Source organism: Salvelinus sp. IW2-2015, linkage group LG37 (assembly GCF_002910315.2).
Source record: "Salvelinus sp. IW2-2015 linkage group LG37, ASM291031v2, whole genome shotgun sequence".
Lineage (NCBI taxonomy): Eukaryota > Metazoa > Chordata > Actinopteri > Salmoniformes > Salmonidae > Salvelinus > Salvelinus sp. IW2-2015.
Window position 1 is genome coordinate 18,294,870 of NC_036876.1, and position 13,804 is coordinate 18,308,673.

The 13,804-nt window shown below is 44.4% G+C and overlaps 1 protein-coding gene and 1 long non-coding RNA gene across 2 annotated transcripts in view; one reads left to right on the forward strand and one right to left on the reverse strand.

The window, feature by feature from the left end:
* LOC111960399 (uncharacterized) overlaps positions 1-13,804 on the reverse strand; it is a 77,278-nt gene that overhangs the window by 35,974 nt on the left and 27,500 nt on the right. The window lies entirely within an intron of this gene.
* pcolceb (procollagen C-endopeptidase enhancer b) lies at positions 249-12,475 on the forward strand. The gene is made up of 9 exons (XM_023982385.2): positions 249-453; positions 4,442-4,550; positions 5,345-5,603; positions 5,849-5,973; positions 7,819-7,955; positions 8,250-8,854; positions 8,993-9,073; positions 11,618-11,788; positions 12,018-12,475. Exons 1-9 carry the CDS (start codon positions 359-361, stop codon positions 12,146-12,148), a joined length of 1,713 nt encoding a protein of 570 aa, XP_023838153.1. The 5' UTR covers positions 249-358; the 3' UTR covers positions 12,149-12,475.

Consider the following 13,804-nt stretch of genomic DNA (forward strand, 5'->3'; position numbering starts at 1 on the left):
CACAATACAAAATACATACACAGGGCTCCTTATTCAAACAGGAGTGCAGCTAATTGGATGTCGTTTTGGCTGATGTATGGTATTTGTTTACTTGTCACATGGCACACACCACAGACACACCTCGAAATCAAACATGGAATCCCACCTGGGACACTCTCCTTCTCTCTTTCTCCTTCTTCCTGTCCCCATACCCCTTCCTCCAGAATCCCTCTCTCCCCTCTCGCTCCCCTTTCTCCATCTCTCCTCTCTCAACCCTCTATTTCTCCACGTCTCTGGTTCCTCCCTCCTTCCTCTCTTCCTCTARTCTCCCTCTCCATGGTCCGTTCCCCCTCTTGGTCGTAGTGGACATCAGAGCAGGATGCAGAGCAGGGTGTGTGTGTGGAGTGTGTGTGTCCTCCTGTCGCTGACACTGGGATGGACCCAAGCTCAAAGCCAGACGACCAACTTCACCAGGTGAGTCAGAAAAGGTGTGTGCTCGCGTGCCTGTATGTGTTTAAATAATGTGTTTGTTAGTGTCTTTGTGTGTCGGTGTTTGTGTATTTAGTGTGTATGTGTACCCAGTGTGTGAGCATATGAAAACATGTGCATGTGTAAATGTTTTGCCTTTTTTCTGTACGTTTGTGCATTACTCTTTCTGTTTTCCTGTCTTTTTCTGTTTTTCCTACAACTCCTTTCCTTAGAAATAGCAGGCAGACGGTTAGGGGTTAGGCTGGTGAGCACTGAGCACTGAGCACTGAAGGAGTCTCATAAAGTGAGGTGGAGCACCAGATGGCTCTGCTCTATGTCAGGACGACACTAAGGCTGCAGTCAAAATGGCACACCATTCCCTATGTAGGGCATTACATTTGACCGGAGCCCTTTCAGATGCAGCCTCAACAGCCCAGATGGGATTTGGATCTTTAATATCAGAACTTTGACTCTCCTCAAAGTGATGGCTATTTAGGAGGGCCAGTTTTCAGCTACCCACTTCAGTCTATATTACCACAACATAAGATACAGTACAGTCATGGCCAAAAGTTTTGAGAATGACACAAATACACATTTTTAAGTCTGCTGCCTCAGTTTGTATGATGGCAATTTGCATATACTCCAGAATGTTATGGAGAGTGATCAGATGAATTGCAATTCATTGCAAAGTCCCCCTTTGCCATGCAAATGAACTGAATCCCCAAAAAAAACATTTCCACTGCATTTCAGCTCTGCCAAAAGGATCAGCTGACATCATGTCAGTGATTCTCTCATTAACACAGGGGTGAGTGTTGACGAGTACAAGGCTGGAGATCACTCTGTCATGCTGATTGAGTTCGAATAACAGACTGGAAGCTTCAAAAGGAYGGTGGTGCTTGGAATCATTGTTCTTCCTCTGTCAAACATGGTTACCCGCAAGGAAACACGTGCCGTCATCATTGCATTGCACAAAAAGGGCTTCTCAGGCAAGGATATTGCTGCCAGTAAGATTGCCCCTAAATCAACCATTTATCAGATCATCAAGAACATCAAGGAGAGCGGTTCAATTGTTGTGAAGAAGGCATCAGGGCGGCCAAGAAAGTCCAGCAAGCGCAAGGACCGTCTCCTAAAGTTGATTCAGCTGCGGGATCGGGGAACCACCAGTACAGAGCTTGCTCAGGAATGGCAGCAGGCAGGTGTGAGTGCATCTGCACGCACAGTGAGACGAAGACTTTTGGAGTATGGCCTGGTGTCAAGAAGGGCAACAAAGAAGCCACTTTTCTCCAGGAGAAACATCAGGGACATACTGATATTCTGCAAAAGGTACAGGAATTGGACTGCTGAGGACTGACGTAAAGTCATTTTCTATGATGAATCCCCTTTTTGATTGTTTGGGGCATCCGGAAAAAAGCTTGTCCGGAGAAGACAAGGTGAGCGCTACCATCAGTCCTGTGTCATGCCAACAGTAAAGCATCCTGAGACCATTGATGTGTGGGGTTGCTTCTCAGCCAAGGGAGTGGGCTCACTCACAATTTTGCCTAAGAACACAGCCWTGAATAAAGAATGGTACCAACACATTCTCCGAGAGCAACTTCTCCCAACCATCCAGGAACAGTTTGGTGACAAACAATGCCTTTTCCAGCATGATAGAGCACCTTGCCATAAGGCAAAAGTGATAACTAAGTGGCTCGGGGAACAAAACATTGATATTTTGGGTCCATGGCCAGGAAACTCCCCAAACCTTAATCCCATTGAGAACTTGTGGTCAATCCTCAAGAGGCGGGTGGACAAACAAAAACCCACAAATTCTGACAAACTCCAAGCATTGATTATGCAAGAATGGGCTGCCATCAGTCAGGATTTGTCCCAGAAATTATTTGACAGCATACCAGGGCAGATTGCAGACGTCTTGAAAAAGAAGGGTCAACACTGCAAATATTGACTCTTTGCATCAACTTCATGTAATTGTCAATAAAAGCCTTTGACACTTATGAAATGCTTGTAATTATACTTTAGTATTTCATAGTAACATCTGACAAAAAATATCTAAAGACACTGAAGCAGCAAACTTTGTGGAAATTAATATTTGTGTCATTCTCAAAACGTTTGGCCACGACTGTACAGTGGACCGTTAGTGCGTGTTTGACAAGCAGATACTGCTGTTACTGCTGAACTGTTTTATTTTTCTTGGCAGGTTAGAAGGGTGGGACCAAACCACTTGAGATGTTTAGGACTTTGGACCATGCAGTGTGATTTTCAGTACCACTTTGAACACAAGCAAKCCTTTCTGTGGACTGTGGAACATGGTTGGTGAAGGAAGCAGGTCAGGTAGAGAAACATTTGGTACACTTTATTTGGATAGTCCCATATAGATAATCTACAGATAGTTATACTATCAACACATGTGTTGATAAGCAACTGCCTGCTAAGGGTGGAGGCCACAAAAAACGGAACTCATCATGAGGGGCCGCAGTGGCTCGTGTGTCTGCGTACCCACATCCATACACCAAATATGGATAACTGATGGTCAATGGGCCCCACCTCGGTCAGTAATTCGACCATGCTTACTGCAAGTTTAGATACCTGGCCGCTAGGCTAATTTACTAATCTAAAATATTTTGCTGACATGGGCTATTTGAGATTTTTTATTTAACCTTTGTTTAACTAGGCAAGTCAGTTAAGAGCAAATTCTTATTTACAATGACGGCCTACACCAGATGACGCTGGGCCAATTGTGCGCAGCCCTATGGGACTCCCAATCATAGCCGGTTGTGATACAGCCTGGATTCAAACRAGGGTGTCTGTAGTGACGCCTATGGCACTGAAATGCAGTGCCTTAGACCGCTGCGCCACTCGGGAGCCCTGATGCTGCTGATGAACAACCACATTGGTCCGCAGGCCTACAAAAGGGGGCCAGTTGCCCATCCCTGATTTAGAATAAGCGTTAGGGTAAAGGTTTAGTTTAGGGTTAGGATAAGGGTTAAGGTTAGGGTTAGTAGATAGTTTAAATGTTGTTGACATCTACAAACCAAACATTCTACAACAGGACGCCGGTGAACTATGAGTTTAGCTATGTTGTGATAAAAAGTGTTGACTGGAATATTGTTTTGTGTGTATATACAGCACAGTATATTCCAACCCCCTGACACCTTTTCCAACTTTATGTTCTTACAGTTCATAACCATTAAATGTTTTTTATATGATTTTTATACAGCCAGAAGCTGAATTAATGAGCCTGAGGGCTGCTGTAAAGTTGTAGAAAGCGGGACACCGCTTTGATCTATGTATGTGTGTGTGTGTGTGTGTGTGTGTGTGTGTGTGTGTGTGTGTGTGTGTGTGTGTGTGTGTGTGTGTGTGTGTGTGTGTGTGTGTGTGTNTGTGTGTGTGTGTGTGTGTGTGTGTGTGTGTGTGTGTGTGTGTGTGTGTGTGTGTGTGTGTGTGTGTGTGTGTGTGTGTGTGTGTGTGTGCACATGTGTGTGCACATGCACACACACATGTTAAAACATGTTATTTAACAGGCTATGTGTAGTACTCAGGTTTTCAAAGTGCCAGTGTCTGCCTGTGTCCCCATTCCAAAGTAAAGTCTGTGCCTGGTGACAATTTTCTGGTGTGAAATCGCTTGAACACGAGTGTATGTGTGTTTGTATGCTTGAATATGCCACAACGTGCCACATTATGCCACATTTTATAACTACCATTATAAAAACACGAGAGTTGACCTATGAGAGTTCACCGGTCCTTCCCAGGATCGGAGAACACAGCCGGACTGTGCGCCTGTGGTTTTGGTATGTTGGTAGAGAGGGGTTCTGCCCCCACTAGTAGTGGTAGAAAAATTCCTGCGACTTCTGAAAACAGTTTTCTAAACGWATAAAATATGCCATGATTAGTTCAAATAATTTGAACTCATCTCTCAATGATTACAAAAAGAGGCAATACAGTTCATCTCTCTCTCCATCTCTTTCTCTCTCTCTCATGCACTCCCTAACTCTCTCAGGCCTATCTTCCACTGCGGAGGTCACTTGGTGACTGACTCAGGCTTCGTGGGCAGTGAGGGTTTCCCCAGCCACTACAAACCCAACCGCAAATGCACTTGGTATATCGCTGTGAGTAACCAACAGTACAGAACATACACTGAGAATACTAAACATTAGGAACACCTTCCTAATATTGAGTTGCACCCCCCCCTGTTACATACGGGAAACTGTTGAGTGTGAAAATCTCAGCAGTGTTGCAGTTCTCCAACACGCCTGGCACCTACTACCATACCCTGTTCAAAGGCTCTTAAATATTTTCTCTGAATGGCACACACACAATCCATGTCTCAATTGTCTCAAGGCATAGAAATCATTATTTAACCAGTGTCCTCCCATTTATCTACACTGATTGAAATGGATTTAAGGTGACCTCAATAGGGGGATCATAGCTTTCACCTGGATTCACCTGGTCACTCTATGTCATGGAAATAGCAAGTGTTCTTACTGTTTTATATACTCAGTGGACATCGCAACACTGTATGACACTACAACTACAGCTCACTCAATATTATAAATCCAGTTATGACGCAGCTATAATGCCTCTATATGACCTGGTCAGACAATAGTGAGATAATGAGTGATCAAATCATGAGTGTGACTCACTGTAACATCAAGGTGTCCTTTAATATGGTCCTGATTGGATCATGACACTGTATGGTACTGTATGGTCATTTAGCAGACAATTTTAGCCAAAGCGACTTGCAATCAGCATATTCAACTCTCAACCATATCCAAAGGAATACCAACCAAACACAGAAATACCTCCAACACCAATTTCCAATTGGCTATAACCAAAACACTTGACACTCTAAGGCTTAACATCTGACCTTTTACCTCCCTCATCTACATACCATAATACCCAGGTCCCCGAAGGCCATGTCGTCATGCTCTCCTTCCGTATGTTTGACCTGGAGGCCGACCCCACCTGTCGCTATGACTACCTGGATGTGTACAACGGCCACTCGCACACGGTGCAGAAGCTGGGGAGGTTCTGTGGAACGTTCCGGCCCGGGGCTCTCATCTCTACCTCCAACACCATGATGCTGGAGATGGTCTCTGATAGTAGTACAGGAGGACGGGGGTTTGTGGCTCACTATCAAGGAGGGAAACCACACATGGATGGTGAGGTTACCCTTTATTCCTTTGTGTTTGTCTTTCCATTTCTTTCTCTTTCTCTTTTACTGTGGCTCTACTGTGTAATTCAGGCGCAATTTACACAAACAGCTGCTCGTACACTCACTCTCACACTCTCAACTCCTCAACCCTCATTCACAACTGTATACTGTGTCTTTTTTTTTAGCTTTCATTAGAATTTCACTTGCATGGTCTTTCTCTTTCTCACTACCTCTGCTTCTCCTTCTCTTCAGAGAACCAGTTTTGTGGGGGGAGGCTGACGAAGGCTCAGGGTTCTGTTAAGACCCCCAACTGGCCCAACTCAGATTACCCAGCAGGCATCAGCTGCTCCTGGCACATCTCTGTGAAGCCCAGCAACGTCAGGCTATACCAATCACAACACAGCATCAGCATACACCTCCACATATCACAACACAGCGTCAGCACACCTCCACATATCACAACACAGCATCAGCACACACCTCCACATATCACAACACAGCGTCAGCACACACTTGTTTTATCTTTATCTTTCATTGGATAACTTTATTTGACATTCTGAGACTGTTCTGGAAGCTTGATGCAAGTCCTCAAGTTATGGGTTAAGATTTGCGTGTGTGTGTGTGCACCACCTGACGGTGGTGTTGTGACTGTGTGTTAATGAAAGGCTTCATTGAAGGAGTAGGGGCGTGTACATGTGTGCCGAAAGATTGACCGAGAGAGAGAGGCAGAGAGAGAGAGAGGGAGGGAGAGAGTGAGAGAGAGAGCGAGAGAACGTACAGCTAAATGCCCCTCTGTATTCTAAATGTCAGCACCGACCACCTCCCTTCCCTCTACATTATAGTACAAGAAATATGAATAACAAGAAGCGACTACAGTGACACACACAGTGCATTTGGAAAGTATTCAGACCCCTTGACTTTTACCACATTTTTACGTTGCAGCATTATTCTGAAATGGATTTTAAAAAAAACGTTTCCTCATCAATCTACACACAATACCTCATAATGACAAAGCAAAAATGAAATATCACATTTACATAAGTATTCTGACCTATTACTCAGTACTTTGTTAAAGAACCGCTGGCAGCGATTACAGCCTCGAATCTTTTTCGGTATCACGCTACAACTTGGCACACCTGTATCTGGGGAGTTTCCCCCATTCTTCTCTGCAGATCCTGTCAAGGTCTGTCAGGTTGGATGGGAAGTGTCGCTGCACAGCTATTTTCAGGTCTCTCTAGAGATGTTCAATCGGTTTCAAGTCCGGGCTCTGGCTGGGCCACTCAAGGACATTCAAAGACTTGTCCAAAGCCAATCCTGCGTTGACCTTCGCCCAAGTCTGAGGTCCTGAGCGCTCTGGAGCAGGTTTTCATCAATGATCTCTCTGTACTTTGCTCCGATCATCTTTCCCTTGAACCTGACTAGTCTCCCTGCCGTTGAAAAACATCCCCACAGCATGATGCTGCCACCACCATGCTTCACTGTAGGCATGGTGCCAGGTGTCCTCCAGACGTGATGCTTGGCATTCAGGCCAGAGTTCAATCTTTATTTCATCAGTCCAGAGAATCTTGTTTCTCGTGGTCTGAGAGTCCTTTAGGTGCCTTTTGGCAAACTCCAAGAGAGRTGTCGTGTGCCTTTTACTGAGGAATGGCTTCCGTCTGGCCACTCTACCATAAAGGCCTGATTGGTGGAGTGCTGCAGAGATGCTTGTCCTTCTGGAAGGTTCTCCCATTGGGTTTTTTGTCACCTCCCTGACCAAGTCCCTTCTCCCCCGATTTCTCAGTTTGGCCAGACGGCCAGCTCCAGGAAGAGTCTTGGTGGTTCCAAACTTCTTCCATTTAAGAATGATGGCCACTGTGTTCTTTGGGACCTTCAATGCTGCAGAAATACTGAATACTTTCCGAATGTTCTGTATATTGTATAACTAGAACATATTGTGACCTTCGAAGTTAAAGGTTCTATCTCCCAAAATATGATTTTGAGATAATTGGCTTCAAAGTTCCGAACCCTCATTGGTTTGAATGGTGTGAGCAACTTGTAACTTGTGTAACTTAACAACATGTAGCAACAGTTAATGTAAAAACGATGGTTAATGTAATAACACTAACAATTGTTACAGGGTATTTATAATACTATTAAGGTAGAGAACCTGTACTGTATGTTTGGTGCTGTGTTTCTGTCATCTTATGAATGACATGACATTATGAGTTGTTATGTATTCCTAGGTGATCAAGGTCAAGTTTGAGAAGTTGGATATTGAGGCTGACAGTTACTGTCGCTATGACTACGTGGCATTCTTTAATGGGGGTGAGAGGGACGACTCGCGGCGCATCGGGAAGTACTGTGGTGACAGGGTACCAGGGTCAGAAAATGTTCCTACTATGTTATTGAAATGTTTATCGAAAGTTGTTAACTTGTTAACTTATATTTTGAAAACTAAGATGGCTGCCAAATTTCCACTACCTGAGCATATATTTTTTTTGATCCAAATCTACCCCTTCCCTTTCACTCTCTCGCCCCTCTCCTTCCCTTCACTATTCACTCTTCCCTCTTCCTCTCCTCTCTCTTCTCCCTCATTTCTCTTTCCCGTCTTCTGCTCCATCTCCTCCCTCCTCCTCTTCCCTCTCTCCCTCCTCCATTCCCTTCTCTCCTGCAGGACCATAGTGACTAATGGAAATGAGCTCCTGGTCCAGTTTGTGTCGGACCTCAGTGTGACATCTAATGGCTTCATGGCCCACTACTCCAGCGTGCCCCGAGGGTCCCGGACACCCTCCGCGGGGGGAGACACCATCCACGGGCCTCGGGTCGCCTCCACAACCCAGAAACCTATTTTCAAGCTGGCCAAACCAGCCCGGCCTACCCCTAAATCCAAGTCAGCCATCCGGGCAAAGCCCAGCCTAAAACCAGTCACCAGACCTAGTGTAAGAATACCAGTGAAACCTACACCACGTAAGCCCACATCCAAGCCTCAAGTCAGACCCACACTTAAACCTAAACCTGCTAAGCCTATTCCTAAAGCTGGGGCTAGGCCTACACCTAAACAGGGTACCAAGGCTAAGCCAACCCCTAAACCTAGCATCAAAGCGAAATCCAAGCCCACACCAAAACCAATGGCCAAACCAGTGAAACCAACAAAGAAACTCGTCTCTAAGCCTGGAGCCAAGCCTACACCTAAATCAGTGACTAAGCCTAAAGCTACAGCTAAGTCTGGACAAAGCTGGACCAAGACTGTGACTAAGAAACTTGCAGTGAGCAAGAAACGTGAGTGTGTTACACAGTCTGATGAGCTACTGACAGTGTACTGCTGGCCACTGTGATTGTTGCTGCTACTTTTCATACGTTTTGTTTTGAAATAACAGTGTATGTGTGTGTGTGCGCGCACGTGTGTGTATTTTGCAGCCCTACCGATGAACCCGCTGTGTAAACAGGCTTGTAAGAGGACAGGAACACTACAATCCAACTTCTGCCCTAATGATTTCGGTGAGACACTCATACTCTCTTCTTGCTCCTTATATTTTCCTCTCCTCTCAGTCTTCCCTACTGATTTATCTTGCTCTCTCGCTCGCTCTCTCGCTCTCTCTCTCTCTCGTTCGTTGGCATGGGAGACAGATAGGAAGAAGCCACAGCACTAAGAACAATTATTATAAATAGCTAAAAACAATGTGCTGTGGGAAAATGATAATCTCTCTCATATATATTTATATACAGTACCAGTCATGTAGGAACCAAAAACATATATTTTACATTTGGATTCCTCAAAGTTCCTCAAACCCTTTGCCTTGATGACAGCTTTGCACACTCTTGGCATTCTCTCAACCAGCTTCATGAGGTAGTCACCTGGAATGCATTTCAATAACAGGTGTGCCTTGTTAAAAGTTCATTTGTGGAATATTTTTCCTTCCTAATGCTTTTGAGCCAATCAGCTGTTCTGTGATAAGGTGGGGTGGCATAGAGAAGATACCCCTTTTTGGTAAAATACCAAGTCCATATTATGGCAAGAACAGCTCAAATAAGCAAAGAGAAACGACAGTCTATCAGCACTTTAAGACATGAAGGTCAGTCAATGCAGAAAATTTCAAGAACTTTGAAATGATAAGTGCAGTCGTAAAAACCATCCATCTCTATGATGACACTGGCTCTCATGAGGACCGCCACAGGAAAGGAAGACCCAGAGTTACCTCTGCTGAAAAGGATAAGTTCATTAGAGATAACTGCACCTCAGATTGCAGCCCAAATAAATGCTTCAAATAGTTCAAGTAACAGACATCTCAACATCAACTGTTCTGAAGATATTGCATGAATTAGGCCTTCATGGTCGATTGCTGCAAAGAAACCACTACTAAAGAATAACAATAAAAAGAAGAGACTTGCTTGGGCCAAGAAACACGAGCAATGGACATTAGACCGGTGGAAATTTGTCCTTGTGTCAGAGGAGTCCAAATTTGAGATTTTCTAGTATCCAATTGCCGTGTCTTTGTGAGACGCAGAGTAGGCGAAACTGATTATCTCTGCATGTGTGGTTCCCACTGTGAAGCATGGAGGAGGTGTGATGGTGTAGGGGTGCTTTGCTGGTGACACTGTCAGTGATTTATTTCGATTTCAAGGCACACTTAACCAGCATGGCGACCACAGCATTCTGCAGTGATACGCCATCCCATCTGGTTTGCGCTTAGTGGGACTATCATTTGTTTTTAAACAGGACAATGACCCAAAGCACACCTCCAGGCTGTGTAAGGGCTATTTGACCAAGAAGGAGAGTGATGGAGTGCTGCATCAGATGAACTGGCCTCCACAATCACCCGACCTCAACCCAATTGAGATGGTTTGGGATGAGTTGGACCTCAGAGTGAAGGAAAAGCAGCCAAAAAGTGCTCAGCATATGTGGGAACTCCTTCAAGACTGTAGGAAAAGCATCCCTCATGATACTGTTTGAGAGAATGCCAAGAGTGTGCAAAGCTGTCATCAAGGCAAAGGGTTGCTCCTTTAAAGAATCTAGAATATAACATTTATTTTGATTTGTTTAACACTTTTTTGGTTACTACATAATTCCATATGTGTTATTTCATAGTTTTGATGTCTTCACTATTATTCTACAATGTAGAAAATAGTACAAAATAAAGAAAAACACTTGAATGAATAGGTGTGTCCAAACTTTTGACTGGTACTGTATCTATAAATAAATCACTACACTGAGTGTACAACACATTAGGAACACCTTCCTAATATTGAGTTGCACCCCTTTTTGCTCTCAGAACAGCCTCAATTCGCCAGGGCATGGACTTTTCAAAGTGTTGAAAGCGTTCCACAGGAATGCTTGCCCATGTTGACTCCAATGCTTCCCATATTTGTGTCAAATTGTCTGGATGTCCTTTGGTTGGTGTACCATTCTTGAATGAAAAACCCAGCAGCGTTGCAGTTTTTGACACACTCAACCGGTGCACCTGGCACCTACTACCATAATCCGTTCAAAGGCATTTAAATATTTTGTCTTGCCATTCACCCTCTGAATGGCACGCATAAACAATCCATGTCTCAATTGTCTCAAGGCTTTTAAACTCCTTCTTTCACCTGTCTCCTTCCCTTTATCCGCACTGATTGAAGTGGATTTAACAAGTGACATCAACAAGGGATCATAGCTTTCACCTGGGTTCACCTGGTTAGTCTGTGTCACGGAAAAAGCAGGTGTTCTGTATACTCAGTGTATTGACGCCATTCTCAGACTGTCACTCAATACTGCGACTCACACTAGAACAGCCATGGGAAAATGTTTGTCATAAGCCTTTATTTGACATGTATATATTATCTCTGCCTACACAAACGGACATCCCCCACATCACTTATTACCAGAGAAGGGAGTGGGATGATTGAGTCAGAATGTACAAACCATAGAACTAGAATCCTGGTAACTCCTGGTAACTAAATTACCAATAATCCTGGTAATTATTTTTTCCACCCCTCCCTGTCACCTTTTTTCCCTCATCCCCAACCTGCATCTCTCTATTCCACCCTCCCTCCCCCTACCAGTGATCATGGGGAAGGTGACATCCTTGGTCCCAGGCCCCAGGGGCAGTGTGACTGTGGACGTGTCTCTCATCAAGGCCTATAGGAGTGGTCGCCTGGCCATCACCCGATCAGGACCAGCCAAGTCCATCAAACTCACCTCCACCTGCAAGAAGTGCCCTGGCCTACGCAAAGGTGCGTAAAAGTCTCACATACACACTGGCCACATAAACACGCATACCTATAAAGGAGCATGCAGAAGCACACACACCAATTCACACAACTGAGAGGAGCATTAGATTATTTTAATCCACTGCACAAGATACTTATATAACCGTCTGGCCTATGTGGTGGGTGGACTAATTGACTGATACATAGGTTCATTCATTCATTCATCCATTCATGTATTAATTCATTCTTTCAGGAGCGAACTACGTGTTGATGGGCAAGGTGGACACGGAGGGACATGGCCTTCTCAACCCCTCTAGCTTCGCTCTCTTGTACAAGGCAGTCCACACCAAAGCACTGGCCACTCTCGCACTCCAACCATGCTGATCTCACAGCCCAGTCCACCAATCCCTGAGCAGGAAATATGCCATTCCTCCGACTTAACAACAACTGCACAACAGCAGTCCAAATATGCTAAATATGAAATGTAAACTCATTCTAAAAAAGCGGATAAAAAGGAGTTGTTACAAAATATTTCCGTGAAAACTACCAATGATGGCTGCCAAAAAGGCAGGGGCACAGGGCTAACCATTAGATACAGTTGACATGTTTTTATATTGTTGAATTATTTTATATTTTTTATACACTCAGATATACTTCTTTGTATTTGTATGTAAATTATGATATTTCTGTGATTAAAAAGGATATATATCACTAAGGTTCAGGTCTTTTGTGTGTCACATTAAATGTAGTTTTCTGAAGACACGACTAAAACGTGGCCCATGTTTCAGCAACGGTACTTCCTCCATCCATTTGATAGATGGACCTTCTCTGCCAAATATTGTGTCTCACGCTAGAACAGCCATGGGAAATTGTTTGTCAAACGCCTTTATTTGACATTTATATATTATGGTGCCGAAGGAGATGGCCGCCGATTTGCGATCCCGTAATCGATTGTGCTATTGGGTATGTTTTTTTGCGTTATTAAGTCGGACAGGAAGGATTTACTCCAGACACACGACAAGGCCCTCATCCCTGTCATTCGCAGGAGGAACAGACGGAGGTATCATGGACAACGATTCGGGTGCCTTGTAAGGATCCGTCCCCGAGAGGGTAATCTACCTTAACCATCGCTCATATTAGCCAACTTACAATCAATCGATAATAAAATAGATGAACTACGAGCGCATACCAACGGGACATTAAAAACTGTAATAACTAATGTTTCACTGAGTCGTGGCTGAACGATGACATGATTAACATACAGTTGGCGGGTTTTAAGCTTTTTCGTGGCCTCTGGTAAGACAAGGGGGGCGGCCTATGCATATTTGTAAACAACAGCTGGTGCACGAAATCTAAGGAAGTCTCGAGGTTTTTCTTGCCTGAGGTAAAGTATCTCATGATAAGCTGTAGACCACACTATTTACTAAGAGATTTTACATCTATATTTTTCATAGATGTCTATATACCATCGCAGACCGATGCTGGCACTAAGACCGCACTCAATGAGCTGTTTACGGCCATAAGAAAACAGGAAAACGCTCATCCAGAGGCGGCGCCCCTAGTGGCCTGGGACTTCAATGCAGGGAAACTCAAATCAGTTTTACCTGATTTCTATTAGCATGTTAAATATGCAACCAGAGGGAAAAAAAACTCTAGACCACATTTACTCCACACACAGAGACACGTACAAAGCTCTCCCTTGGCCTCCATTTGGAAAATCTGACCATAACTATGTCCTCCTGATTCCTGCTTACAAGCAAAAACTAAAGCAGGAAGCACCAGTGATTTGGTCATTAAAAAAGTGGTCAGATGAAGCAGATGCTAAGCTACAGGACACAGGAATGTTTTGCTAGCACAGACTGGAATATGTTCTGGGATTCTTCCGATGGCATTGAGGAGAACACCACATCAGTTACTGGCTTCATCAATAAGTGCATCGATGACGTCATCCCCACAGCGACCGTATGTAACAGTATAGCTTCCGTCCTTCTCCTCGCCCCTACCTGGGCTCGAACCAGGGACCCTCTGCACACATCAACA

Coding starts and splice junctions, on each gene's coding strand:
- pcolceb (XM_023982385.2), top strand. CDS start 359: ATGCAGAGCAGGGTGTGTGTGTGGAGTGTGTGTGTCCTCCTGTCGCTG. Junction 454..4,441: donor CAGACGACCAACTTCACCAG/GTGAGTCAGAAA, acceptor TAACTCTCTCAG/GCCTATCTTCCACTGCGGAG. Junction 9,074..11,617: donor CTTCTGCCCTAATGATTTCG/GTGAGACACTCA, acceptor TCCCCCTACCAG/TGATCATGGGGAAGGTGACA.